We start from the raw sequence: 24,589 nt of genomic DNA on the forward strand, positions 1-24,589 counted from the left end.
CGGCGCTTAGCTCATACCCTGCCACAGATGCAGTGGTTTAATTTCTGTATTTCAGTATCTTTAGAAGAGGTTTTGTCTTGCCTGCTAGCACGGGTGTGTGGCGGCAGTGCTGAGTGCTGCAGATGGCTGCATATCTTACATGCTTAACCTCCCCCCACGCACGCTCCTGTTTCTGTTCAGTTAGTGCCCAGCTGCTCTCGCCTCAGTCTGAGCAATTGTTTATGCTGAGGCACTCTGTGAAGGAAGCTAATAGCTTGGATAATCTATATATACACTTGATAAGTGCTAAGCAAGCGTCCTCACTCCAGCATGGATGGTGTAAGGCTTTGAAGTAACAGAGGTATCTGCAGCTGACCACAGAATAATGATGTTTTCCTGGGAAGAGAGAAGGTAGGGATTGGAGCCCCTTTGGGAAACAGCAAATTCTACCCTATCTTGCATTTTTTTGCAGAGTTCCCTTATGGGTTTGTTTTAATTTTTTTTTTTTTTTCTGCTTATAATAAAGGGATCTGGACTGCATACTTGAAAGGTGGACTCTTACCATTTAATCTTACTTTAATTGAAGGCATAGCAGCATCTGCATCCCAGGTCTGTGCAGCTTTTGTTTGAGGTGACTTTTTCAGGCATAAATAGAATCAGGAATCTCTTACGTCCACATGTGACTTCTAAGGATGAGTAAAGTGTCAGGGCTTATACCCCTCTTATACCACAGGAACAATACAAGTCCTTCAGGAGCTGAAGTGTTTTGTGCAATGCCTCCACTGTGGCTTGTCCTGCAGAATGTGGTATCTGCCAAAATCTATCAACTTTTTGTGCTTAAAACACAACCTGTAATAGGATATCTATTTTACAAGAGTGAAACCTCCTATGACAGATTAGCTAACAGTCTGAACTGCTGTGACTTGCTGTTAAACATGACTACCAAAGTGATTTTTTTCTTTAAAAAGCACAATATAATCTCATCAGAGAAGAAAATGCACTGTGTTCACAGTTAAATTGTGTTCTCCAGGGCACAGTTCATAGTTAAATTGTGCATCTTCAGGGACTATGTATCTGGGAAGTTTGTGAGCTTCCCCAGAGCCTCAGCACTTCTTGAAAATTCAGACACTTTATTAATCAAAGCAATATTCCTCCTGTGCTGTTAGTGCATTTTATTACCACTGGCAAAGGTCTGTAACTCAGGTTTCAGTTGCACAGTGTCCTCAGAACTGCTTTTCACAGTCCACAGCAGAAGCTGTAGGCAGAGCTAACACCTTTTTTTAGACAATCCTCTACCTACAAACTTTGTCTTCCATTGCCTGATTATTGTAGCTCTATAGCAACACTATCATTACAGCACAATAGTTACCAGAATTTGTAACCTGAAATGGAACATTTCTGCAGAAGAACCTGAAAAAAAAACCCCAACAAATTAAACAATGCCACTGAATCCTAAGCTTCCATGACATCAGGAGGTCTAATAAAAGATGAAATATCTGCCTACATATGTCACCTTCCTCACAGGCATTGATCAGTCCAGCTCTGATGTTAGACATTACATTTTCTCAGTAAATTCAAAAGGGATTATGACACAGTACATTTCACTGATTGGTATTTGAAGAGATTTTTTTTTTTTTTTTAAATCAGATCCTTAAGTCCAAGAGGGTGAAGCAGACAGGAATGTCTAGAATGTCTAGACAATTCCCTCATAGGTCCATATCTTTCACAATCAGCTCCAAAAGCTAGTGGATTCAGAAATCTTGTTTAATTCTACCATATTGCTGTGGCCTTTAAGCAGATCTTATATCTGCTAAATAAATAAGTACTGGATGATAGCATTCTTTGCAAAAATGTTTGCTTTTCTATAAAACCCTGATGGTTTGGGTTGGAAGAAACCTTAAAGATCACTCAGATCCAAAGATACTGTAGATACTGTTTCAGCTACCACACCGACGTGGTGGTTTAAGTACGAGTTAAGAGGTGAAGCAGCTTTGCAGTGATGCTCAAGGGCTTCTCCATCAGCGATCCCGGCCAGCCCAGGGAAACCTGAGCACATGCAAGGTGCGAAGTCAGGGATTAAAGAGCACCGAGCGCCTCTCAGGCGATCAGCAGCGAGGCTGTGGCTGTGCCATAATCCTCCCGGGACGGCTTTGGGAGCAGGGATCGCGCCGGCCGGTGCAAAGCGGTGCCTGGTGCTTGTACAACTGCCCCCTTTTCATGCGCTCTGCTTTTGTACTCGCATCAAAATATGCAACTGTGTGGGATGAAAGGAAACGGCAAATTGGATTGCGCCGTAATCCCAGTTGAAGCGCTGTCTTCACAGAGATGTAAACTGAAGAGCTTTGGGCTTCTTGCAGGCGGAAGAAACTTGTAATACATGAACGAGTTGTGCAGCGCCTAAGCTGTCCCTGAAGAGCATCTTCCCCGCCTGTCCGCGGTTTCATCCTTTCGCTTCCCGAAGGATCCGCGCTCCAGCACCTGCTGCGAGCCCGTGGCTGGAGCGGGCGGTCTGTGACCATCACCGGCCCGTCCCCAGCAGCACAGCCCAGCCCGACCTTGGGGACCCTCGCTGGGGGACACTCATTGTGACACCCTCACCGAGGGACGCGCTTTGAGCGACAGGCACTCAAGGACTCTCCCTGAGGGACCATCTCTGAGCGAGCTTCTTTGAGGGACAGTCAGTGAGGGACCTTCTTTGCGACAGCCTCTCTGCGGGACAGTCCCTGCGGGACAGTCAGGGACAGTCAGTGAGGGACAGTCCCTGAGGGACAGTCAGGGACAGTCAGTGAGGGACAGTCAGTGAGGGACAGTCAGTGAGGGACAGTCCCTGAGGGACAGTCGCTGATGGACGGTCGCTGATGGACAGTCCCTGCGGGACAGTCGCTGAGGGACAGCCACGCAGAGTCCCTCGCTGGCGGCCTCTGCCCGCCGCCGCCGCCGCGCCTTAGGAGAGCGACACGCCCGACAGCGCCTGGCCGTCCGCCCGCCTGGCTCTCTCCCTCCTGCCACGGCCGCTCTCCCTTCCCCCGCCCCAGCTGCCGCTCCGTCCCCGTCCCTCAGCCGGCCCCTCTCGGCCGCTGACGGGGGAACGGCGGCAGGGCGGCGCGGGGCCGCGTCTGACCGGGGGGGCTGAGGACAAGCCGGGCAGAAACAGCACTTTTCCATGTAGATTCACTTTTTAATATATAATATATATTTATTAGTTTAATTTCATTTTTAATTTCTCCTCCCGCTCTTTCCCCGCGGGCGGTCGGGGGAGAGGCCAGGCCGGGTTTCCCGGCGCTGAGGCGGCGGCGGGCGGGGGAGGGGCGGGCGGGCGCTCCCGCCGCTGCCCCAGACAGTGGGCGGGGCCGGCGCGCGCCGCCGGCGGGTTCGTGCCCGCGCGCCGCCGCCGCCGCCGTCTCGGTCTCCGCAGTGAGGTCACGGGTGGGCGGCGCGAGCGCGGCGCCTGTTCCGCTCCCCGCGGCCGCCGGAGCCCCCGCGGCGCCGGGTGAGCAACCGGGGAACTTACTGCGAACGGCGGGGAGCGGGGCGGCGGAGCCGCGGGGGGAAGGGCGGGAGCGCCCGCCGGGGGATGGGAGGGAGGGAGCGAGCGGCGGCTGCGGAGAGGCGGCGCGGGGGCGGCGGGGAGAGGGGGAGCGGGGTACCGGGGATGGCAGCGGGGAGGGACACGGGGGTGGCGGAGCGGCGCGGTACGGCTGGGGACGGCGGGGAGCCGGGCACGGCGGAGGGGCGAGCCCGGCGGCGGGAGGGGGAAGGGCTGAAGGGCTGAGCCGTGCCCGGAGCGCTGCCGGCGGGGCCGGGGTGAGTCACGGCGCGGGAGGGAGCGGCGGGATGCGGCGTCCCGGGAGGGGCTGCGGGGCGAGGGGTCGGTGCCCGGGGTGGGGGCAGCCGGTGCCCGGGCCGCGGCTCGCCGGAGCGCCCGTCCTTTCGGGCGTGCACGCCGGCAGAGCCGCTCCGGACCGCCCCCTCCCCGCCGGTATCGCCCATCGCTCGGGAGCTCGTCCCGGTGTTCGCGTGTTATTGGCAGGGAGTCCCAGAAGGGTTTGGGTTGGAGGGGCCTTAAAGCTCCTCTCTTTCCGCACCCCCTCCGCCGAGGGCAGGGACACCTTCCACTATCCCAGGCTGCTCCAAGCCCTGTCCAGCCTGGCCTTGGACACTGCCAGGGATCCAGAGGCAGCGACAGCTTCTGTGCCAGGGCCTCACTGCTATCACAGACAATAATTTCTTTCTTGTATCAAATCAAAATCTTTTCTCTCTCAGTCTAAAGCCATTCCCTCTTGCCCCTGTGACTCCTGTCACACTTTTGCCCTTGTCAAAAGTCTCTCTCCAGCTCTCTTGAAGCCCCTTTAGGTACAGAGCAAACTCTGGAATTGCTTGTGATCGGCCTCTCTCTCTTTCACAGGTTATCAGGAAGAAGAACTGGCAGAGCTCTGTGCTAGCACACAGCATGAATTCAGCCCATGGCCTGGATCTCACCTCTATTACTAATAACCTGGGCTGGGAAAATTCTGACACACGCCAGTGACATCTGGGCGAAAGGTGACTCTCTAGGGACGTTTAGTTTTTTTTGCCGTCGATCTGGATCAGCCTCTAATTTCAGGATTTATTTGTGAACTGCAATAGTAGCTGTCACGGTGATGGTGGTGAAATCATAAAGCTGGCAGCACAGTAAAGCAAGCCCTTAAGATTGTGTTTGATCTCTGGGAGCTTAAAGTGCTGAATAAAATTTTCACACGACTTAAACTACGTTTTGGATCATTGCGTTAAGATTGACGTTCTTCTAACTGAGCCCATTTTTCTATTTTAATATTTAAATAGAGACTTATGTGAAGAGACAGTATATTTTTTAAAGGAAAAAACGATCAAGGATGAACACGCATCAGCTCATCGTTTTTTACTAAAAATTGCTGGACAAGACTGTGTAAAATAAAAAACTTTACCCACTGTGTAAAATAGTGGGTAGGGTATGAAGAAAACCTTTTGTATACATATTGCATTGGGGTTTTTATATTATAAAATTGAACAAATAACTAAGAAAATAGTGTAACCTCTCTGTTAGTAATTTTACATGTATTACATGCAAAATGGGTTATAGTTTTTACTATTGGATGCTGAAGAAGTAATGTTTTAGTGAAAGGAGTGTGCAGCTTGGTAATCCAAGATTACATGAAACTATTTTTTATATGAAAAAGCAAGAAAATGCACATTCAGGACTGGCTTAATTAAAGCTCTAGTGTTTAGCAATGGAAAGCCCACAGATAAATTTGCCTCTAGGTCTGGTTTCAGACCAAAAAAGGAGCAGGATCCATGAGGATGGGAGTCCTCCACTGAAAAAAGCAATGACAGAAACGCATGCCAATAACAAAGTGCAGGTTGTAATAAATAAATTGCCAACAATAAAGAAGGAAAACCTGGATGACTATGACGAAACTCCGGTGGAGGCTGATGGGGCAGCTGCCAAGCCAAACAGTGCTTCACTATCTGAGCCTTTGAGTTTAAATCCAGGTTTGAAACACACGTTGGCACAGTTCCACCTAAGCAGCCAGAGTTCTCTGGGTGGACCTGCAGCTTTCTCAGCTCGGTATTCCCAGGAAAGTATGTCACCTACTGTCTTCCTGCCTCTCCCATCACCACAAATCCTCTCTGGTCCACTGCTCATCCCTCCAGACAGCTCCACAGAACTCACCCAGACCCTGCTGGAGGGGGAATCCATCTCTTGTTTTAAAGTCGGAGGAGAAAAAAGACTTTGCCTGCCTCAAGTGTTGAATTCTGTTCTCCGAGACTTTTCCTTGCAGCAGATCAACACGGTGTGTGATGAGCTCTATATCTACTGCTCCAGGTGCACTTCTGACCAGCTTCACATTCTGAAGGTTTTGGGAATTCTTCCATTCAACGCTCCGTCCTGTGGGCTCATTACGCTGACGGACGCTCAGAGACTATGCAATGCTTTACTGCGCCCTCGCACTTTTCCCCAAAGTGGCAGTTTCCTCCCTGGTAAGAACAGCTTGGCCCAGCTGAAAGAGACTGGCAGTGCCTTCGAGGTAGAGCATGAATGCCTGGGCAAGTGCCAGGGCTTGTTTGCACCTCAGTTCTACCTTGCCCCTGATGACCCGTGCATCCAGTGCTTGGAGTGCTACGGGATGTTCTCGCCCCAGACCTTCGTGATGCATTCACACAGATCCCCGGACAAGAGGACCTGCCACTGGGGGTTTGAGTCAGCCAAGTGGCACTGCTACCTGCACATTAACCAAAAATACCTGGGCACATCAGAGGAGAGAGAGCTGAAGCATCTCTTGGAGGAAATGAAGGAGAAATTCAGCGAGAAAAATCAGAAAAGAATTCGGTCCAAAGTAAGTTTCACCTGGTGGTGTAAAACTCCCAGATCTCTTTCTGCTCACACGTAAATACTTGTTTTAGAAGCACATTACTTGGCTTTTCTAAGTGGGAATACTTGTCACATCAAGCCTAAGTTAAATTTGTGAGAGCTTCACCATGGAAATAACATTTCTCATTAAGAGGGGTGGTAATTTCTTTCCTCTTTGGGCTGCAAGTAACCATTCTAGCTGGCTTGGCTTTGTTGGTTCTTGTTCTGTCCTAAGGTATACAGACTCTGAAAAGTTCAGCCTATTGTGAAAATTCTCGTTCTCCCATTTGACCTTTGAGTAGGTTTTATGCAGCGTGTGCTGCAGCAGCTGAGCAAAGCAGAAAGGAGCTTGAAAATCGAGTACTACAAATGAATTCTTCATTTGTTATTTGTACTCCAGCACTCACACGTGGGCTGGATGGCAACCTGGCTTGCTGGCCACCCATCTCATGACTTGTGTGCAGGGTAATGGTGCTTTGCTAAATGGCTATTTAGAAGCCCAGTCTGCTTGTTCAGCAAGAGCTTTCTGTTTAAACCACTTGTGCAGTGAAATATGCTAAAAAGAGGGGGTTTTAAGCAGCCCAAGTAATGAGCTGTAGGCCGGTATCTTGACAATGGTTAATAATAGACATCTTATTTTTTCCTAAAATACTGCTGCAAGTCTGTGCTGTGGTTCCAAAATACAGAGCTTATTTGTCCCTTGGAGAGCTTCTACTTTAAATAATAGGACCAGCAGCATAGGAACATTAATATAGATGTTCCTATTCATAGAAATCACAATTTTGGGGTATAATTTAAACTTTTAATAGGTTTTTAATGGTTTCTGCCCCATGATTGCTTCTCTTCAGTGTATTCAGTTTTTCTGTGTCTTTTTGATGGCTGCTGGTTTGATGATAAATCCATGTTGCCTGTTGGATGTTTCATGGTGGATTTCAAAATAGCAGCAAGAGCAGCGCAGATGGTTGAGCCCAAAAAGGGGTCTATGAGCTGACACCTTTCAGCACAAATTTCTGTAAAGTTGGTGTTGCAGGAAGGCTGACTGTAGTAACAGGTATTGTTACAGTGGTGCCAGTCTGCAGGAAGAGATTTTACCAGCAGATTCCCATGGAAGTCTGCAGTATGGCATGATTCCACATGCTGAATTATTTGAAGATGCAGTCTCCTAGCAAAGAGACTTTGCTTTTCAACTGATAAAGACATGTCAGTCTTTATTCTTGCAATGCCAGTGTAGGAAATGTACTACAGCATGGTGGATGCATCAGTGGAAATAGTCTTCCATGTTCACACCTATAAATGCTGCTTCTCTTCCCACAGCAGCAGATTTCAGACAATGAGGTCTTTCAGTTTCATGTGCTAAGAGGAAATAAAACCCAGCTGAAATTAGCAGTGGCAGTAATTTGGAATGGACTGGTGCAAATGAAATTGTAAAACTTTTCTCAGTCTTCTGTTGCAGACGTGTGTAGTTCTTTCTTACCAAGCAACTTGTGAAACCAGAGTCAGAAGCTGTGAAAACCTGAACAGAATACAGTGGTGGGGGAGGTTTTGGGTTTTTTTCCATCCTGTGGATATTTAGCTTGAAGTACAAAAGAGTAAAAGAGTTTAAGAGGGCAGTGTTGGAGTATGGTTTCCCTTTCCTTGTCCTGGGGGAGCTTAGGCTGCTTCAGTTGTCTTTTCATAGAATCACAGAATGGTTTAGGTTAGAAGGGACCTTAAAGATCATCTCATTGCACCCCCTGCCCTGGTCAGGGACACCTTCCCCAGGCCAGATTGCTCACAGCTCCACCCAGCCTGACCTTGAACACCTGCAGGGATGGAGCAGCCACAGCTCATCTCTGTGTTTTGGGAGAGGTATCAGGTACCACATGTGGACATTTCCTTTCCTTACACTCCTAGGGGAATATATGTGCAGAATGTTCTGTTTGCTGTTCTGTCACCTCACCACCTTTGCTGAGTCAGTCCTCAGAAGTGCTGACACATCTTTGTCATTATCTTGGAGGGCCCAGGAAGAACAGTTGCCCTTGGCTAGGTCTTTCCCCATCCAGAAATAATGAGTTAATTAAATCCCATAGTCTTTGGAGCATCCTAGATCCTGTGCTTTGCCTTTCTCCTTAGTTTATTCACCTCACAATGCAAATACACTTTTGTTTCAATATTTTAAGAGCAAAGCACTCTTGAGATTAATTCCTTTCTGTTCTTTGTGCTAACAAGAAAGCTGTGTGCTGTGTGCTTGATTGTCACAATTTTCTGTGGAGTTCTAGGCTGCAGTGCAACATCCAGCTGGAACAGCTGTCACTGAGTCTCTGCTTATTCCTGCACTGACAGATCCTTGTTCCCTTTGACTTTGCCACAGTTTCTCATCATCTCTGCACTCATTTCAAAGTTTCAGCTTCTCTGATTCCTCGAGCTGCTCACAGTGCATGGGGGAAACCTCACAGCATAGAGGGTTAACATTTCTCCTGGATTTATAAATCCAATTTCTGCTAAAACTACTGGCTTAATGATTACACTGAAACCATTACTTACCTGTATATTTTTTTTCTTAAAGAACAGCTTTGTCCAACTAGCCTTGAAGAAAAAGAAGTCATTTTTCATGTAACCCTTTTAAACAGTTTGTGTAGAAGCAATTCAATTCAGCTTGTTGTGTTTACAGAATTATTTAAGAGCATATAAAATAAACAAATTGTCTGGTAATGAAATAGACATATGTGTATATATATATATTAAAAGGTAGATGCCTTATTTCATTTACCTGAATGGTGAGGGAAGAATCCTGTTAGAAAAATACTTAATTTATTTATGGCAACATTTTATTTTCTTCCCTAAGTAAAAATTTGATTGCATGTTATGAAATTCATTTGCAAGATTCTCACTAATGGGTAGACAGTAAATTCAGTTTCCATTTGAAATAGGTAAAGAGAAAAAAATAAAATCTGACCTAGTAATTTGAAAATAGAGATGACCTGATAATTTCATATGTAAATATATAAGCGTGTTAGTCCTAAAATATGGACAAATGTGATCTAAAGCTAAAATCAGATCACTGCATACTAGCTGCAGTATAAGTAGATTATATGTGATTATTTAAATTATTAGAATGATCTGAGTAAGTAGAAAAAACTTGACAAGTGTCAGGATGAGGCCATTTTTCTAGAGATTATTCAAATCAAATACAAACTTTTCTGATAATAGAGCACATAAGAAGTTGTGAAGGCATTAGAACAGGTTTCAGTATAGGATTATTGAACAGTTTGAGCTTTATAAGCTGTTTTTTAATTGAGCAGCTTGTCAAAGGTGCTGGGTCTGGCTGGAATGGGGGTGACTTTGTAGCAGCCTCTATAGTGCTGTGCTTTGGATTTGTGGCTAAAACTGTGGCTAACACACAATGTTCTGGCTACTGCAATAAAAACTGGGGAAGAAGGAGGTGAAAGAGGGTTTGGCATCCAAGGTGGAGGTTGTTCAAGGGTGGCTGGGCAGTTTTCTGAGGGAGGGACTGAGCCATGCCCTTTGCTTCACTTGTGTTTTTCCTTCACCTCTTAAACCAATTTATCTTGACCCAGGAGCTTTCCTGCTCTTTTGCCTTCCATGCCCTGGGGATGGTGCTGAGGGAGCAGCTCTGTGGGTGCTTGGCAGCTGCCTGGGGCCAGCCAGACACACCCCAAAAACCAGCCAGCCACACCCAAAGCTGTTCTAATATAGTGACATTACAAATTGATTTCTTAGCTGTGAGAATATTGTAAATATATGGAGAGACACCTTTCACTTGAAGTTAAGAGCAGCTTTGCAGGGGAGCACAAAGTATCACCAGGAATTTTGAGTAGAGTGATTCCAAAAACATCTCTTGGGACACACAGAATAAGAATTGCTTTCCAAATGCAAAATACACAGAAGTTTTTAAGATTATATATTTTGATGCACCTGAGGTAATTTTGTTTGCTGCTGCAAAAGGAATGGCATTTTTATGTTAATGGGAGCAGCTTTGCCTGTTTGTGTAATAAAAATTTGTGATGACTGAAGAAAGTTCTGTCCCTGGAATACCAGCACACTGTAGCTTTAATTTTGAAATAAAGTATCTGGCAGGTGCTTACTTTATATAGACACATTATTACAATAGGCTTCTACAACCTTTTGGGAATCCTAGTTTCTGCTTTTTGTTTCTCCCAAGCTTGTTTAGTAGATTTCTGGAAACTGAGCAGAGCTTTTAGATAGGTCTGTAAAGAGATTTTCCTTTAATTTCATTGCTGTTTTGCCCACAATGGTAAATTGGAGATCAGAGAAAATTCTGTGGCTTGCATCACCCTGCATCTCTGCCAAAGACACCCCATTTCCCAGCACCCCAGTTTCCCTGGTGTACCTGTATTAATGGTCTAAATGCCATTTCTCTGAGGAGTGTTTAGGAAAATGTAAATAACCTGTGTTTCAATTACCAATTTATTTTCTTTCCTTTAGGCAGAGCCACAGCAGAACCTGGAATTATCACAGTGGTATCCAGTTATAAAGCAAGAAGCAGAAACTGATCCTCAACCACCTTCCTTTTTTCACCCCAGGTAACTGAGTTTCCTATGTAGAATTATAAGCACTGTCAAGTATTCAAATACTTTTGGCTATTTAGGGATAATTCAAACTGAAAAAAAAAAAGTATTTGCAACCTGAACTGTTAGGAAAACTCTTAAGGTATCACACAGGAATGATTTAACCCTAAATTTTTATGCATTTCTTAGTGTAAGTACTAATGAACTGCTTATTATGAGTGGTTTTAGGTATAGAACTCAAGCTGTGACCTATGGGTGTTCTTCAGCAGGCAATACAATTGAAATGCAATTAAAAATTCCCCTTTCTTAGTAGAAATGACAGAGGTAACTTTTGATCTTTCGTATTGTAATACAATGAATGCATGTGGAAGGCTGCACAGGGCCTATTTATTTACCATGAGGACAAGTTAATTTCCTTCCAGAAAAGATGTCCAAGAGATGTTGGAATGCTTTCTTCCACAGTGGAACAAGGGCTGCAGATGAATTGTGGACTGGTTTCCTGGTTTTAGAAACCTTGACTCCTTACCCAGTTTGTCACCAGAAGCAAGGGAAACAGTTTTTTTTTTATATTCCACTTGCCCTCACCCCCTGTGGTTGCACAGGTCCTGGATTTGGGTCAGAGCAGACCCATTTTGTGCACACACATCACACTGGTTCCCAGGCAAGGAAGGGAGTGGAGGAACTTCTGTGGTGGGTTCTGTTTGTGCCAGTGCCTTCCTCCAGAACCAGGAGAAGTGTTGAAGACAGTGACTGAGCTCCAGTGGCACTGGTGATGTTGGCACTGACCTGGGCACACCTGGGGCTCTCTTCCCTCTGTACTGGGCTGAGTGGTGAGGTGAGGGTGGGACACAGGGATGCTCCAGGAGCTGTGAAAATCCAAATGGATTTGTGCACTTGGGAAGGAAGGTCCAGCATTGGTGTCAGAAGTGTCCCAGGACTGTCAGAACACAGCTTTGCTACTTAAGTGAGGTGCTGATTCCCACTTCACTGCTCACCTCCCCATCCTCCATTGCTAATATAAGGATTATGAAAATGCTGGAGAGTCTGGATTCATTGGCATTCTAATTTCACTCTTTGCATCTAAATGAAGTCGTCATATGATTTTCTGTAATTTTTTTTTTAATCAGACATGTTTGGAAAAATCTACTTGTTTGATAGCCTCAAAACCTTATATAGATAATCTACTCAGAAAATATTAAGTGGGTCATTAGACTTTCCTTTTGCATAGGAAAAAATTTTAAAAGGAAGTGCTTATTTTCATTGATGCTTTCACAGTTTGAGCTCATGTTAAATTAAAGTTACTGCTCTCATTCAGCCATCATTTATTATGTCTTACCTTTCACTATGAATTTTACTCTTCTGCTCTTTCAGTTACTACCTTTACATGTGTGATAAAGTGGTTGCCCCCAATGTGTCTCTTGCATCTCAATACAAGGATGTTGCAAAAACAACAGTAAAAGCATCAGAAGTTAATAAATCCTCACCTGGGCACTCAGAGAAGAAGCTCAGCAGTGGAAAGCACAAAAAAGCTGCCTCCTATCCAGAGCTTTCTCTTGAAGAACAGGAAAAAATTGACTTGAAAACTGGTGTGGAGCAGCCAAATAAACGTTTAGGTGAGTAGTGAAAATTATGTTGAAGTCTTTGATTTTTATACCATGGAAAGCTTTACACTGAGCTAGAATTTTGTGATGTCACTTCAGGTTTCCAAAAAATTCCCTCCACCTTTTTGTAATCTCAGTTTTCTTTGCATTTTTTTCACCCTGGAATTTGAACTTTCTGTGATTATTGTTTTCTGGGTTTTTTTTCCTGTGTAGATCCTCCTGTGCCAGCTCGTTCCATGAGAGGTGGAAAGTCTGAACGTGTTTCTTCCAAAATCACCAGAGACTCTGCCCGTGGTGAGGGAGGTGCTGATGCACAAACCTTGTCCCCCACCCTCATGAAAGACATCAGCTGTGAGGATGACAAGGGAAGGATCATGGAAGAAGTCATGAAAACCTACATCAAGCAGCAGGAAAAGCTGAACACGATTTTGAGGAGGAAGCAGCAGCTCCAAATGGTACAGTGGCAGTCTGGGTGCCTTTCCCCCTGGGCAGCAGGGAGCTGCTGTGAGCTGGCTCCACAGTCAACATCAGATTGCATGCTTTAGAAACACCAAAGCACACAGATCATCTTCCCCTCAGCTTGCATGCAGACACCAAATCTTCAATATCCTTTATGTTCCTGAGTTTTGAGCCCACTAATAAGTGGTGTCTCTTCAGTTTGCAGCTGCTGGGTCCAAGCAGCTCCTGCTTTTGCTGTATCTTCTAGAATTTCTCAGTTTTCAGGCTTTTAAAGGTGCAGATATCAGTATTCTAGGAATGGTCTTATCACCGCCCTATCTAAAAAAGAACACCACCTTCCTATTCCCATTTGCTAAGCTGTGCTATTAGGGATTTTATTTTTAGTCTTTTCTTTAATAATGGATGATTTTAGAGACTGGTGTTCATTTGTGACACTTGTTTTCTGAATTTAGCTAAATAATGTCTTGGCTTTTTGCATCCATAGAACAGACCTCATATTTTATTTTATTTTAATTTAAATGTTTTCTCAGAATCTAGGAGCTCAGGTAGGGCCCTAGAGCTGCTACTTTAAGGCTGTACTGATGTTGGAGGTAAAGCTTGTAGATAAGTTTAAAAAAACTGCAAGTTTAAAAATACCAAAATAGCACTTCATTTTGTTTTCTAATGCTATACTTTTTGCATCTTCAAAGTATATTTTAGTGAATCAGTGCTGCTGCTTCCTGAGGCTCACTGCTGGAAGTGCAAATTTGTTTCTGGAAGCTCTGTGTACTTAGAAATACAAGCAATTTCTTAAAAATTAGATGCATGTTACAGAATTCCATAATATCATTGATAAGTAGATAAGTACCATTATCAGGCTGTTGTTAATGGTCTTTTTTGCCTCACTGGTTTCAGAAACACTTTTAAATTCAGTTTTTTTTATTTTTCTGGTGTTAGAAGAAGTATGTGATCTTGATCTTTCTTTACAGGAAGTGGAAATGTTAAGCAACTCTAAAGCTATGAAGGAGCTGACTGAAGAGCAGCAGAATTTACAAAAAGAACTTGAATGTTTGCAAGCAGAGCATGCACAAAGAATGGAAGAATTTTATTTTGAGCAGAGAGACCTGGAGAAAAAACTGGACCAAGTGATGAAGCAAAAATGTAGCTGTGACTCCAATTTGGAAAAAGATAAAGAAGCTGAATATGCAGCACAGGTGAGAAGGGGAGGTCTATTTAAAAAAAAACATATTTAGTGTATCAGGAAATTGTGGAGTTGTTGTTGAGCCACCTGAAGGTTTCGTTTTCTCTGACACCACAGACAAATACCAAAATAAGTCAGTGACAGCAATATTGTTCTCCTGTTCCTTGACTGAAATGAGGTAGAATGTAACTTACAGAAACATGTGATATTATTGATGAAATATGAAACTTAAATGTGAGATCTGTTACATCCTTTTGTTTAAAAAAAAATCTGGTTTTGATGTATATGGGCTAGCCCATGATACAAACTTAAACACTGTCATTATTTTATGTAAAAAACCCCAAACAATCCAAACCTCTGAACTATCTTTTTGCCAGATTTGTAGCATACCTTACTGTTCCTCATGTTCCTTGGTGGTAGAACCTTCTGCAGTATCTGATGAGCCCCTTCTGGGCTCTGCCAAAACATTTGGCCAGGAGTTTTCTTGGAAATGAAAATTATTTTGATGTCTCTCAATCTTGCCTCTTGGATTCAGATGTCAAAACCTATGGAGTTGTTTTTTCCTGTCACTTTCCTTTCAGCTTTTAGTATTGCTTCTTCTTTATATTGGAGGTTATTGCAATGGGAAAAAATACACCTAATGACAAAGGGAATCTTGGAATGCCCCTTTTAAAAAAGGGGCTGTAGTTATGATTAAGTATTTTATTTTGCACTGTATCACAGTCCAACAGGCTCATTTTTAAAGGGAACAAAATCCAAAACTTGAGCTCAGTAAAGCTCTGTGGTCCTTGGTTCACAGCTGTGTGTATTTCCTGGTCTGACTGACTCAAACTGAGAACAGGCACTACTTGAGAGACAGGTTTTGGTATTTTTGGTGAGTAGGGCAGAGACTCACATTGTAAATCCTCATGAATTTAATTTCATGACATCCCACTCCACTGATTCCTGGCCTTTGCTGCCAGAAATAATCCTCTCTGACTAAGGCCTGATTTACTAAACATCTGGTACAAGCCCTATTAGTGCAAGTAACAACGTGTTCTAATTTATGGAGATCATCATGTGCAGCAAGTTTTATAGGGCTTGTGCAGCTTATTCCTTTGGAGGTGAAAACTGTGGATTGTTCCCCAAGGAGTTTGATTGTGTGTTTCTTTTGAAGTTAGACTTTGAAAAGTACATATATTCCTTGTGCAAAAGTTTTCTCTGTTATTACCTCTGTGGTAGATCTGTTCATAATGTATAATTTGAACCTTTTTTTCCATTTATCACATCTTGCAGTAGATTCTTGTTCCAAGAAGCACCAGAGTTAAACAGAGGTCTTGGGGACAGGGAACTTCCCCAAGCTGTGATACAGCATTTAAAAAAGCCTTAATCTGATGTGTTCTTGTGGGCAGTTGCCCAGGCTGCCTTTTCTGTCTGAGAGCTGTGAACTGCAAGGAACTCTTCTTATGCATTACACAGAATTAAGAATTTGATATTTACAACTCACTTAAAAGTCTCTTCACCTTTCTAGACCTGTCTGAATACTCACTGTCTTGCCCTCCTTTTTGACTTCTTTATTGGAATAGTTGCTTCACCCTGTGAGTCCCAGTAGGGCAGAATAACCAGTCCAGGAGCCTTTCCTTGGATCTGGGAATCAAAGGCAGACGTGTTGCAGCATGCAGGCAGTGGGCACTGTTGCACTTCACTGCATCACTTGTGCACTCAGGACTTGCATTAACAGCCTCTTGTTGTCTAAGAACTGCTGAAGTGTTTCTGATTAAAGAAGCAGGGATGAAATGTGGTGTTTCTCTAAAATCAGCACAGCCATTCCTTCACCCTGCACATTCTGCAGCAGTTGGTGAACACCAGGAATAATCTGTATGTTCCTGCTCTTTCCTTCTCATGAGCTCTCTTCCTAATTCTCAGTGAGATGGATGCTTAGTGATGATTTACATCAGGTAGATTGCTATCATTAAAGGCAGATGGATTTTTTTAGATGGAGTGGGGTCTTCTAGTGAGAAATAAATCCATAAATCAGTGGGAGAGAGGATAGCTGGTTTCCAGTCTCCTCCCTGTTTTAACTGCTGGTAGTATACTAAGCAATAAGGAACTTTCCCACACTTGAAAAGATGTTTCCAGATGTCACTGTAAATAATTTTGGTGACATTCTAGCAAATTTGAGCCTTGTTATATTCCAATGAGGAAAAGAATATTTAATTTCTGTGTTTAAATATCACAAAATATTTGTGTGGGCTCAGGTTTGTATTTGAACACACACACAGATGATTATGTTTAAGATTTTCTGAATATTTCATTTACACTAAGGAATATCAGAAAACAGTGGTGGTGGTTTTGTTTCCTCTAGAAATACATTCAGGCTTTGAAATAAAGAAGTAATATTTTGTCAGGTAAGAGAAATTGACCTGAAAAATGAAAAAAATACCGTTTGTTCTGGGATTTGTGACACATCTGATGCAGACATCACAATTTTTCCCAACAGATTCAGTGTATTACTGACAGTCTGGTGTGGCAGTTCATATAACTACAACTTATATGCATTTAAAAATTAGATTTTCTCATTTTTTTTAATTATAGTGTGATATTTATGTAACTTTGCACGTTGTCATTGTTTGCTAATGGTGCAGCAGGTAAGTGCATAATTCTTGATAACTGCATCATTCTGGTGGACTGAAACACTTGGATGCATGGAGTGGCTATCTGTAACCCTTTGATGTTTTAAAATTTACTCAAATTTACTCTGTCTCTTGTGTTTCCCAGCTGGCAGAGCTGAGGCAGAGGCTGGATCATGCAGAGGCAGATAGACAAGAACTCCAGGATGAACTGAGACAGGAACGAGAGGCCCGGGAAAAATTAGAGATGATGATAAAAGAATTGAAGCTGCAGATCCTGAAATCTTCAAAAAATGGCAAAGGAAAATAGAAATTGGAAGAGGAAGCATGACTGTGTCCTTCAAACAGGGTGTTTTGGTTTTAATGATTGTGAACAATTTTTTTGTGTGCTGAGAAAAAGTGTTCTTTATGGATTTCTATTTCCCAGACAGGTCCAGATGAAGATATACATAGATATAAATAAATAGAGATAGACATTTTTAGATTTTCCTAGCCAATGAAAATCTGCATTGATTTGTACTGGTGTTTTTCAAAAACAATGAAAAATACTCTTGATTTAGAGTGACCAGTTTCTGTCTATTTCTAATGCAGTCTTAAGGACTCTACACCTTTTAGCATTGTCTGTTAAAACATATGTGGGTATCTTTATTTTGCTATCAATTGCACATCCAGTTATAAAAGTACATAAAAAACATTCTCAATTCTTCAAGGTCTTAAATAATTTGGGTTTCAGTGAGAATTAAATATTCTTGAACTGAAGAAAGTAAAGGCAGCTTTTTGTCTGTAAGGCAGAGCTCAAAATTGCTAAAACTGGTTGATGATTTGAGTATCATGTTGAGTATCAACATAAATTTTTCCAATAATTTCATTATGTGAAGTCAGCTGATCTTTTCAGTATTGTCTATTTAACAATTCATTATCAATCTAAAGAATGTTAGAGCCAGCACTTGTTTGCTCTGCTGGAAGATGAAAACATTAGGGGTTGGTTTTTTGTTTTGGTTTGGTTTTGTGAATTAAAAAAATCGCAGTTACAAAGAAATCTTGGGAAGTTAAAAATTCACAAGTTTTGTTTTTTCTCTATAGTACATATGAAAGAAACATTAAGAAAAGGCTTAAAGATGGGGCTTTTCCTTTTAGAAACTGAGAAAGCTTAACTATTTTTCAGTTATTAATGCTTTCAAGAAGCATAATATTTATTAAGGAGTATGTATTAACTTTTTAGTACCCTAAGCCTCCACACTTTGAGCTTCTTGCCAACTTGTGGATTTTTCTTTCAGTACATAGAAAAAGCCTTAACTTACATTGTGATCATAGCTTAAAATATAAAATTCTGAGGTATGGCACTTTGAAAAATCATTTTGATAGTCTCTGTATTTGAATGGCATGGTAGGGTTACCATGAATTAAGAAAATACAGCATGTTTGTTAAGCTATAACATTGGGAAATGTGTAATTGTACAGAATTACTGTTTAATGTATATATATAATGTCTTGAGTACTTCTGAAGTCTGGTTCTTAGTGGGTTAAATGCATGGCTAAAGTTGGATGAAGAAAAACTTTTTTGCACTTCTCTCCAAAAAAATTGGATACAGCTGGCAGATGTCAGCTGATCATGTCAGTGATAGGAATATTTTAGTAATTCTAGTGTTTCACTACATAATTTTAGCTTGTGCTTTTAGTTTCTGGTTTTGAGGTACTTAAGTTTAATATTCTCTCAATAACTCAGTTAATTTTGGATGAAACCACTAGTAAAACCCTACATTGATTTTTTTTATTTTTTTTTAATTTTTATCCCCTGCTCAACTAGTTAAACTGAAACTCTTACTGTTTCTGTGTTAGTGGTATAACAAGACTGAATATCACAGAGAAAGATAAAATTGCACATATCTTTAAATTGAATGAGAAATTAGGTGGTAAATTAAATGTCACAAAGTCATAAGATGATTTTTTTAATAACTGTACAATTTTGTTTATGAGCTCTGTTTCATATTTACACTGGCAAGTAAAGCAGGTTAGATAAAAAAAACAAACAATTTTCTTTGTCAGTGTTGAGAATCATAGAATGGTTTGGGTTGGAAGGGATCTTAAAGATCATCTAGTTCCACCCCCTGCCAGAAAAGAAGACCAGGATTATATTTTTCTGTTCTTCAGCTCCCATCACCAAATTTTTCCTCTTTAACAAAAAAAAAAAAAAAAAAAAAAAAGAACAAAAAATTAAAAAAATTAAAATAAAAAGGAAAAGGCCTGTCTTTGCAGCTTGATTGGAAGGAAAGGTGCTGAATAAATGGTTCTGGTTGTGTGTGCACCACTTACTTTAAAAACACCACCAATGTTTTTGTGGCTACAGGGAGAGCAGGCAGGAGCATTGCTGGAGGTGTGATGGCTGAGGAGCAGAGCTTGAGGCTGTCCAGGGGGATTGGCAGGTCCTGTGCTGGATGAGCTGGGAATTGGGAAAGTTCCACCTGAGTGCTGCTGGAGGATGGAGAGAATCCCTTTGTTGTGGGGCAGGCTGGGGCTGGTGGTGTGGGTGAAGCCACAGCTCCTTCACAGCTGCACTGACTGATGCAGCACAGTACTTACAGCTTAGCTGGCATTACTGCATCAGTAGGACTGTGAATATTCCATTTGCATTCAGTTTTGTCTGTTCTGTGACTCCAGATGTGCCCTTGGCCAGCAGTTGCTCAGCAGTGCAGAGCAGGGCTGGTGCAGCCAGGTTTCTCAGCTCTTGGGGCACTGCTGGAGGCTCTGAAAGTGCTGGTGGTTTTTTTATTTGTACCCATATTTTCCCTGCAGCTATAGGAAGTTTTACCAATTCCAATTGCAGATAAGGCCTCCTAATTGTTTTTTTGAACATCTGGCTGGTAAAGCCAATGGAACGCTTATTAAAATGACCTTAAAAGTAACTTTGTAAATATTCCATTTAGTTAATCTAAAGTTAGAATGCATTTTAAATTATTGTAATCCTCTTAAAATTCTTAAATGCTACTTTCAGGCTTGACATAACATAAACAATTTTCATATGTGTAGACTTAATTTTATACTGATTTTAAGTAATAATGTATACATACATGTGCCATAGACCTTTGTGTGCTCACAGTCTCTGAAAGATAGTTTTTTAGTAAATTGTAAATAATGCTCTTAAGTTTTAGAATAAGTATATGTTGACCTTTTTTTTGCTACCTTATCCTAATTCTATTGAATGGTTCAATTTACAGCCTGACATAGGAACTTGGAATGCACTCTTGAGGGCCCTCACTTAAGTGCACACTTGATGGTAGAGACTAAATCAGTAATTAAGTCTTTGCTTTTAGTCATAGCATGCTCATTTTATGTATTGTTTGGTTTGCCTTCAGTCATTGCTTGCTGATCTTTTCAGGCAAGAAGTAATTTTCCCAGGTAGTTGTGACATGAAGTCTGTAGAACAAAGTCCTAAAATTGTCTATAATTTGAAAGTTGCTTTATTAAATACCTACTCCAAGATGGAAGTTGCCCAGTGCACCTTTTGGAATAAGTAGGATTCTAGGTGAATACCTAATTTACTCCTATACTTTTATAAAATAGAACTTAAACATCCTTTGTACACTTTAATCAATAAAATAGAAGAGCTTAGAGGGTAAAACTCTTATAATTTTGGCAGTTTGGAAACACCCTCATTCACAGTGTAACCAGGTGTTCCTCAACAAAGAGAGATTTTTATCTTAAACTCCAAACTTAGTTAAGTCTGTGTTTTAGTTTTTGTGAAGCATATCATTCAGTTTGAGTTTTTAGATGAATGTAGTTATGTTTCACATTCTTAAACTAATTTTATTCTATATTTAATATATTGATAGCTTAGGTGTAAAACCATCTGTACATAGTAAAGGCATAATGCAATTAGTGATGTAGGAAAAGTTGGGTGGGAGCATAAAGCTACTGGTGGCCTGAAAAGAAATAAGTCTTGGCCCATATTTTAGAAGTCACAATGTTTTATTCATACATTCTTGTTTTGTATTGGGGGAGGGGATAGCTAGAATGTGTTATGAAATTTTTGGAAACCTTTCCTAGCATTAGTTGGGAAGTTGGCCTTGAAATGCTGTCGTGGTCAGCTTCCTAAAATTCACTTGTTTGTAGAGTATATATTTTGATTGTCAGTAAAGATAACAACTTTGTATTTTTTCTGCACTTAATTCGTGTAATTAATCCACACAACAGAGTTTTCTATAACTTGGTGAAGTCAACAAAAGATGTAATTTCTCCTACCTATTAATCTGTGCTTGCAATATTTTGGTAATTTTATTTAAGCCATTGATAGTAAGCAGCAGGAAGCTGCAAATTTTAATTTTCTTTTGCTCATTACATTTGTAGTGTGAGTGTTCACTGGTTTTCTTTACAGAAAGCTTGTAGAATTTTTGCTGCATATATCTATTTAAAAAATGCAATTATTTTTTAGCTTTTGTGAAAGCAGTTATTGCTTACAAATTGCACGATGATTTTATAGTGTGTCTCCATTACTTAGCAAATTGGTTTTTTTCAGGGTTAGTGGTTCAGTTGGAAAATGCTTGAAAAATGAATTTGAAGCACTTCATCAAGCACAGCAAACACAGTATAAAATTTTGCTATTTGAAAATTAATTAAGTGTAACGATATCAATTGAATTTTTTTTCTTCTAAGAGATACCTCACTTAAAGGAAAGCACAGCTGTACTGTATTTAAACAAATCCTAGGAAATAATAAAAAGTTGGTCTGAAATATTTCGTTGCCATCACGTTGCTTTCTGTGATTGACAGAACATTTTCTTGTGTTTTCATCCTCACTCTCTAAAATATTTATTGCTGTTGACATGCCAGTATAATTCTCTCAAATGACAGAAAGTAGCTGCAAAACAACCGAGTCCGTGTTAGCTCAAGGCAACAGGTTGAGTGACTGTTCTGAAACCACAGCAAAAGCCTGTGAAAAAGGATCAGTGCATTCAACAGTTTTTAATACTTTGCCAATGATGTACAGTCTTATTGTCAGCGTTGCTGTGGTTGCATTACATGACACACAAAACTGTCCTCTACCTCACGTGAGATTTAACAGATATTTTATATGGTTTTAGTAGACAAGATGCATCTATCTGGTCACTTAGTTTACAAATTTTGAATTATATTTATTGAAACATGACATACTGTGCTCTTAGCTTATACCTCAATTGTATTTTGTGCTGTTATCCATTTCCATGCTTTGTAAATACCTGTATAGATCGTGGACTCAAAAACAAATAAAGAACTGTAATGTCAGAACCCTTGTCTCTGTCGTATTTTTGACTTCTAAACTTGGCTCTTTGAAGGTGTTTAACTGGGTGCTTTTCTAAAAACAGAGCCTTCCTTGCTTTGATTACAGTAAATTAAAATCAGATTACACCAAAACTTGTTAGCAGAGCTCCCACAGCCTGCAGCAGGCCCGCAATTCTCTAAAATTTATTTTAAGCAAAATCTACCAGATCAAAGCCATCCCTCCCCATAGATCCAGTTTCTAAAAGATTCTGTAAAGGTATTGGCAGCAAGCTTTCTATGTATCTTGGCACAAATTTGGTGTTTATACCTGAAAATAGAACTCTCTGCATACTTGGCAAGTTCTCTGGTGCCCAGCTTTGTTGCTGCTTGACTGCTCAAGCAATGTGTGATTTTTTTCACAACTCTTCCATAGCTCAATAATAAATGAGATTGAAAACACACATTGCCAGATAAAATGCTGAGATTATACCAAGTTAAAATTGGACATGAGAATTTTACTCTATTTGTTGAAAAAATGGTTACTGCTGATGGTGAGTGGCTCTTTAGTTTTTGTAAACGATGTGATTATATTACCTTAACATTTTTGTGCAGCATCAGGGAGCTTAAATAGCAGAACATTCAGAGTAAGAGAAGGAAGGAACAATGGAGGAGAAAAGAGGGAGCAGTTTCTCTAAACTGCTTGTTAGTCCACAAGTCTCATTTACATTGAATTTCCACCACTTGCAACAATAAACTCTTTTGTTCGTCACTTAAATGCCCCCTATATTGTAGTAAAATATAACTTTTGCTACAAATAATACGTTGGAGATTTTCTGGAGGATTTTATTCATACTGAGAAGTTTTTCTCGATGCATAAGAAAACACATTCACACATTTTGGTTTTTTTTTTTCTTCCCCTCAAATCAGTGCAAAAATACTTTGTGCTTGTATTAAGGAGCTGCTCTCCCATATAGGAAATAATGATATTTCATGTAATTGCAAACCCTTAATGCTACCATGGGCTTGTCTGCATTTTACAGATAAAGAGAGAAAGGAGAGGTATGAACTAGGATAAAAATGAAAATTACAATGATGAGCTCAGCCTCTTAAACTTGTATATTTCTGCATCCCATCTTGCTTTTTTGTACTGCTGTATTTCCAAACAGGGAAGAAACAATGAGGCTGAAAATGTAAAGAAAAAGTTCAAGGTGAGTCATTTGGATGAGAAAGCCCTGGGGTGTTGATAGCTTGGGTAGCTATGACTAATTGCAACGCCTGTCTTTTGTCAGAGAGAACAATGCAGATCAAGGAAAAACTCTGGGAGTGAAGGGTAAAAAGATTGATTTTTTTTTTTTTTTTTTTTTTTTTTTAAGGAGCTCACACCGTTGCTGTAATAAATGCCTGTGTAGCACTTGCTTTTATAAAGGGAGCTTCTAAGACTGTTGTCCAAAATGTATCAGCTTATTTGGCAAGTTGTTCCTTATTTTATTGATCTTGTAAATCATTGTCCACTCGCCTCATAGAAACTTATATTCACTTAACTGTTGGTGTGATTTGTAACACTGACAAAATGGTAAATGTCTCCTGTCTCTATTGACTTGAGTGAAATAATTCACACTGTACCCTGTGGGCACCAGCTCCAGTTCTGGTTACCAAAATGTCACATTTACTCCTTGCTCCTGCACACTCCTTGATAAATACATTTGTGAGGGAAAACATGGAGTTAAGAAGCTTTTGTGGTTAAGGAAACTAAAAATGTAGGAGACTGAATTACAGAAGGATGTATATGCCAATGAATACCTTGCAGCATTTAAAAATACTTACATTGTGCATTAGATGTGGGTGCACTATCACTGTAAAATTATTCCAGACCTCAGCTTTGGGATGAAATCTGTCATCTCCTTTTGAATTCAGGAGGTGACACAAGATCTGTCCAATGCAATTGCTCAGTCCTAGAAGTGGAACAACATCACTTTCACCCAAGAGATGACAAGTTTATCTCCTGAATAATAAATGAGCAGGAATATTTTTTGGAGAAGATTAAATCCATCTAGAATTGAGCCCTAAATTTATGTTTGGTTATCAGTAACAGCACACTCCACCTGAGGTAGATGCAGTAGAAGGATAAGCTATGCAGGAAGATGGAATCACATCAGGAAATTTCAGGGAAGGCCAGCAGGCAGCTTGGCTTCACAGAAATATCATAAACCAGGTGTAGAAAAAACCCAAGGAGTAACCAACAATATAAAACAAATGTGAAAAGAGCTATTAAATTTATATCTATTATAAAAGCTTCTCTTGAAAAAGAATTTTCAACTGTAGTGGTAGTGCTCCAGTGTTGAGATGAAGCTTTGACAGAAAACTGTGACCTCATGTCCTTGAATTTTGGATCTAAGGAGCAGGTGACAAAAGAAGCTCAGGATGCTCTCATTCGTGTTTTTCATTTCATTTGTTAAACAATGACAAAAAATACCCTTGGATGAGGAGCAGGGTATATTTAATTCCTAGCACTTTAACTCGGGGTGGCGTTCCCAGTATTTCACTCTCACTGGCAGCTCTAGGAGCGAAGGAAATTCATTGTTGTGTCACTTTCTGGTCCCTTTTCCCTGCCCGTGCACCGCAGACAGCTCTC

The 24,589-nt window shown here is 41.2% G+C and overlaps 1 protein-coding gene across 2 annotated transcripts in view; it reads left to right on the top strand.

Moving 5' to 3' along the window:
• Positions 1-3,336: 3,336 nt before the first annotated feature.
• The window catches only part of SKIL (SKI like proto-oncogene), an 80,011-nt gene continuing 58,758 nt past the window's right edge, over positions 3,337-24,589 (top strand). Inside the window, exons 1-7 of one of the 2 annotated variants that reach the window (XR_013775416.1) lie at positions 3,337-3,469; positions 4,385-6,332; positions 10,793-10,890; positions 12,247-12,488; positions 12,690-12,931; positions 13,904-14,128; positions 16,873-17,562. Coding sequence is in view for 1 of the 2 variants with exons in the window: in XM_079314641.1 (XP_079170767.1) it covers positions 5,226-6,332; positions 10,793-10,890; positions 12,247-12,488; positions 12,690-12,931; positions 13,904-14,128; positions 16,873-17,034 (2,076 nt within the window). In the remaining variant the exon portion in view is untranslated. Of the gene's footprint in view, positions 3,470-4,384; positions 6,333-10,792; positions 10,891-12,246; positions 12,489-12,689; positions 12,932-13,903; positions 14,129-16,872; positions 19,058-24,589 lie in introns of those variants that run through there. The other variant, XM_079314641.1, reaches the window with a different exon arrangement.

Source organism: Erithacus rubecula (assembly GCF_903797595.1).
Source record: "Erithacus rubecula genome assembly, chromosome: 11".
In the NCBI taxonomy this organism is placed as follows: Eukaryota; Metazoa; Chordata; class Aves; order Passeriformes; family Muscicapidae; genus Erithacus; species Erithacus rubecula.